Genomic DNA, 4654 nt, shown 5'->3' on the forward strand with positions numbered 1-4654 from the left:
TGCCAAAAAGTCCCCATGTGTTCTCCATGTGGAAAGGAAATATATGGTAGGGAAAAGAGAAAGGTAAAGTAAAAATCTGGTATGATCAGTGTGACAAGTGAGAAAATCAACAGCACTGGAAACTCATCCTTCATAATACTTCTGTTCTCAAATTTTTTCTATTCTTCATTAAAAGCATGGAAGTACTCCTCAGCCCTATGCCTTAGTAAGTTCAGAATTAACTAGAGGGCTGTTAATGAGCCACTACTAGCAGTCTGCAAAATACTACATTTTAGTACAATAAGTACAAAAGGTGAAAGTGTTCCTAATCTGTGTGGCGTCATGATGTGCATTGCATTGGCTGAGGTGCAAAATGCACTGGCAATGATCCCTGGTACATGAAATTAATCTTTAATTTGCTTTTCACAGCAAGACACCTTAATCTGAAAAATATCTCCATTAGAATCAGAACGAGCTTGAATTCTTTGTCTGCTTCATGGTGGAACAGGCAGTTTACATGTATTCTTATTGTGCCTAAGAATCACATAAATTGTGGACTTTCGAAGTGGAGAAGAGATCAGATCCATAAAATTAGGATTACTGTGAAAAACAGGGAATTACTGTTCTCTTTCTCCCTCTCTCCCTCTCATAAAAGAACTAGAGGGCATTGAATAAAATGATTAGGATACATATTAAAACAAATAAAATTAAGTATGTCTCTGCACAACAAATTGTTAGGTTGTGGGATTCCTCTCCACAGGACTAGTGGAAATCTGAAAGTTTATATGGATCCCAAAAGCAACGAAGCAGATGAAGAAGAAATTTAGTGAAAACTGTTAAAACAAAAACCACTTCTAGCTCAAAAACTCTGAGCTACAATTTGCAGTAGGCTAGAAAGTAATTTCGGGAAAAAAATCCAATATATGTTTGTTCTGTTCTTACACTCTTCTTTAGATACCAGGTCTGAGCGAGCAGTTTGTACTTGATCTTCACTATCCTTAACAAAACTAAATGCCCACTGGGAAAAAAAGAAAGCTGGAGAAAATTGAATTATTGAGGCATACAGGAAACAAACCTATTAGACCCCTGTGGTAGATAATTGATAGGGAGAATGTACCTGTGGCTGGAGTGGTTTTGTTTGAAGCAATTATGCTTCAACAGTAACTGAATGGATTCTTGCATCCATTCAAGAGGCCTGGTTTTCTGGAGACTGGCATTTCTCTGTATAGCTTGCAAAATTGAGTTATATAATCAAATAGATTGTATCTATCTGTGAAATACATAGGTTGCTGCCAGAAATCCTTCAATAAAACAATTGGAAAAAGCTGGGAAGGAACTAGAATGCACTGGCCTTCAGTGTAAATATGAGCCTACGAAGAAGACATGCAGAGACTATGAAATGATTAAGATCTCTGCATTGATACCAATTAGTATCATCCATGCTGAGTTACTGCAAGTGAACAAGACCTTGGTCTAAGCACTAAAGGTTGCAGAGTTTAGGAGGCAAAAATGCTGTATTACAAACAGAAATGATACTCCTTGATTTGTGAACCCTATTATAAATATGAGCCTACGAAGAAGACATGCAGAGACTATGAAATGATTAAGATCTCTGCATTGATACCAATTAGTATCATCCATGCTGAGTTACTGCAAGTGAACAAGACCTTGGTCTAAGCACTAAAGGTTGCAGAGTTTAGGAGGCAAAAATGCTGTATTACAAACAGAAATGATACTCCTTGATTTGTGAACCCTATTACTCTTTCAGTTCTTCTCAGCTCCACAATACACTCTGTCATTCTTTGGGCTTTTGCAAAGATAGCAAAGAAACATCTTGGTGTAAGTTGAACAGAAAATATTTCTGGTGAGAATGCTTCTCTCCATGAAAAGCTACTTAATGGGACAAAGGGGTTTTGATGTGCTCTCACAGAATCACAGAATCTCAGGAGTTGGAAGGAACCTCGAAAGATCGTCCAGTCCAACCCCCCTGCCAGAGCAGGATCACCTAGACCAAGTCACACAGGAACACGTCCAGGTGGGTTTTGAATGTCTCCAGAGAAGGAGACTCCACAACCTCTCTGGGCAGCCTGGTCCAGTGCTCTGTCACCCTTACAGTAAAGAAGTCTTTCCTTATGTAAAAAGTTTTTCCTTATGCTCTGATGTGAGAAGGTTGAGATCAGGCCTAAGGAACGCTTTCTGAGTTTGCATGTGTGTGCTTGTTGATCAGGTAGCCGAGACTTTAAAAAAACTCTCAGTAAAGAACTGCTCTAGCAAAGTAACGCTGGCAGCACAGACCCATGTACAGCCTGTCACGTGTGTGCATGTGGAGTCGAGGACCAGCTTTGCTTAGTTCCTGTTATGCTCCAGTACCTCTTCACCAGTGAACAGATTTTATGTGCTTTGTGGAAATCTGCTGAGATGTTCTGCTTGTGGCTGCATTCGATTTTCATGAACGGTGTACGAATTTAACACAACCTGGTGGTAGCTGATGCTCCAGAAGCACTCCTTGGTATTGTCAAATTTGTCTTTCCTGAGTATTATGCTCATGATTTATGAATGCTGTAGCCATAACTTTGGGGCTGATAGCACCTGTGGATGTAAGGTTATTCACTGCCATCCCAACTGGTAGGACTTCTCTCAGAATTAAAGACACTACTGCACTAACTCTATACTGAACAAGATCGGCCGTAAGAAGAATCTTTGTCCAGTTCCTGCAACAGTCTTAAATGACTTTGTTGCTTTCTTTCTCAGACCCACATGTTTCCACGCAACTTATGTAAACATTAAAAAAAAGGAAAAATAATTAAATAAAGTGCCTTAAACTTACAGAAGCCAGTCAACTGCAATGATCAGAGTAACATCTTCGGCGGGCAGGCCAACAGCACTCAGTACAATAACCATGGTGACAAGTCCGGCTTGGGGGACGCCTGCAGCCCCGATGCTGGCTGCTGTCGCTGTGACACTAAATTCCAAATAAAGCACAGAAAAGGCATTTGGAATACATGTTGCTCACAGAAACTCTATTTTCTGACACAAACAAGCTTATTTCACTGCAAGAAAGGAGCCCAAATGTTCCAGTTTTCCTCCTGAATAGTATCTACTCAAAGTCTGGTGACAAGTTTATGGGACAAGTCATGCATAGATACTGTTATGGTTACACTGCAGAATAACATGCAATGCATGAGTAACAAGTAAACTGGATAGAGGAGAGGTATAGGTCAAGTTGTGTTTGGAAGTGATTGTGGTGAGAGAACAATGGCAACTTCCTGAAAAATGCTGTATAGCAAGTGCATGTCCTAGCCCATCTCACCTCCTCATCAGGCTGCGCAGGCAAGGTCTTAGACCAAGAAGTGAGAATTTTTCTGTTATTTGCTGTGTTGTCAATGATAGTTTCAGCTTTCCCAAGGGGTATCCAAAGTTAATTCAAAGTGTCATTTATTTTTTAATTCATTTTTTAACATCTCCAACAAAATGAATGTGATAGTTTTAGACTTACCTAATGGTAATTATTTTACCAATATCCAGTGCTAAGTCATTCAGCTGTGCAATAAATATAGCTGCTACTGCTTCGTAAAGAGCTGTGCCGTCCATGTTGATGGTAGCTCCAATTGGAAGAACAAACCTGGTAATTCTTTTGTCGATGAAATTTTTTTCTTCCACACAACGGAAGGTGATAGGCAAAGTTGCTGAACTGGCACACAGATAAACACACAAAGTAAGTGCAGGCAACAGCGTATAGTTTCTCTTATAGTTCCTTTTCCTCAGATCCCGATCTGCCCTAAGATTCAAAGAAAGTTCTAAGGCAGGCAGGAAGGCTGCACCATGAAAGTGAAAGTTGCCTTTTAAAGCAAAGTAACTTTTGTTATCTCTTCTAATCATGGAAAGAAATAACTAAGTCTTAGTTATCCTCAAAATTACACAGTAAAATTGTCATGATGCATGTAGTCACAGAAACAGTGCAACAGCTTAAACTCTATCAAGTCTCTGACTAACGAACTGAAATGCAAAGAACTGTCTCCTCCTGGGAGGGTCAGACTCTTGTTTGGTATAAGGACAGTGCAATTTATATTGCCCTTTGGGTACTACAGAAATAATGATGAAAGTCGTATTTCAACCTACAGGGGATTTAGAATTGTCCAGGTGAAATCAGGGTATATAACAAAGTAGCAATGAAATCAGAGCACAATCAATTACTACTATTAACATTACGGAAAATAAATGTTTCTTTTATTTACCTGGAAGAAATCATGAGAGCCGTCAGAAGTGCCTGAGCCATTCCCATGGCAAACCGTAAAGGATTTTTCCTCACTATTACAAAGTACATCAGTGGCAGAATTATAGTGGAATGGATTGCAAGTCTGCAAATTAAAATGGGCTAGTTAAACAAATGGATCCACCTCATTGCCTTGTTTTAAGAAGATGGTGATTATAGGTATCTCATTCTGTCCTCAGAAATGAAATACTAAAAGTGACTTTAGTGACATCTACGTTCAAAATTTAGAGAGTTTACCATATTTAAAAAATGCAGACTAATGCTGTTCTACACTTTCTTTCGGAAGAGAGGAGAGATTACTAATTATTTCTTTTTCCAAAGTAGAACAAGAATTAACTAATATATTGGAAAGAATTTTAAACTGACAAAGATGAGACAACTAAAATAATAAATGATATGTAA

At 38.8% G+C, this 4654-nt stretch overlaps 1 protein-coding gene across 1 annotated transcript in view; it reads right to left on the reverse strand.

Moving 5' to 3' along the window:
• Positions 1–4330, reverse strand: part of LOC104543533 (excitatory amino acid transporter 3-like) — a 5617-nt gene extending 1287 nt beyond the window's left edge. Inside the window, exons 1-3 of the mRNA XM_010188166.1 lie at positions 4215–4330; positions 3476–3670; positions 2807–2941 (exon numbers count right to left, since the gene is read on the reverse strand). Coding sequence (XP_010186468.1) covers positions 2807–2941; positions 3476–3670; positions 4215–4303 — 419 coding nt within the window. The 5' untranslated portion in view covers positions 4304–4330. The remainder of the gene's footprint in view (positions 1–2806; positions 2942–3475; positions 3671–4214) is intronic.
• Between the last annotated feature and the right edge of the window lie 324 nt (positions 4331–4654).

Source organism: Mesitornis unicolor, unplaced genomic scaffold (genome assembly GCF_000695765.1).
Source record: "Mesitornis unicolor isolate BGI_N332 unplaced genomic scaffold, ASM69576v1 scaffold3627, whole genome shotgun sequence".
Classification (NCBI taxonomy): domain Eukaryota; kingdom Metazoa; phylum Chordata; class Aves; order Mesitornithiformes; family Mesitornithidae; genus Mesitornis; species Mesitornis unicolor.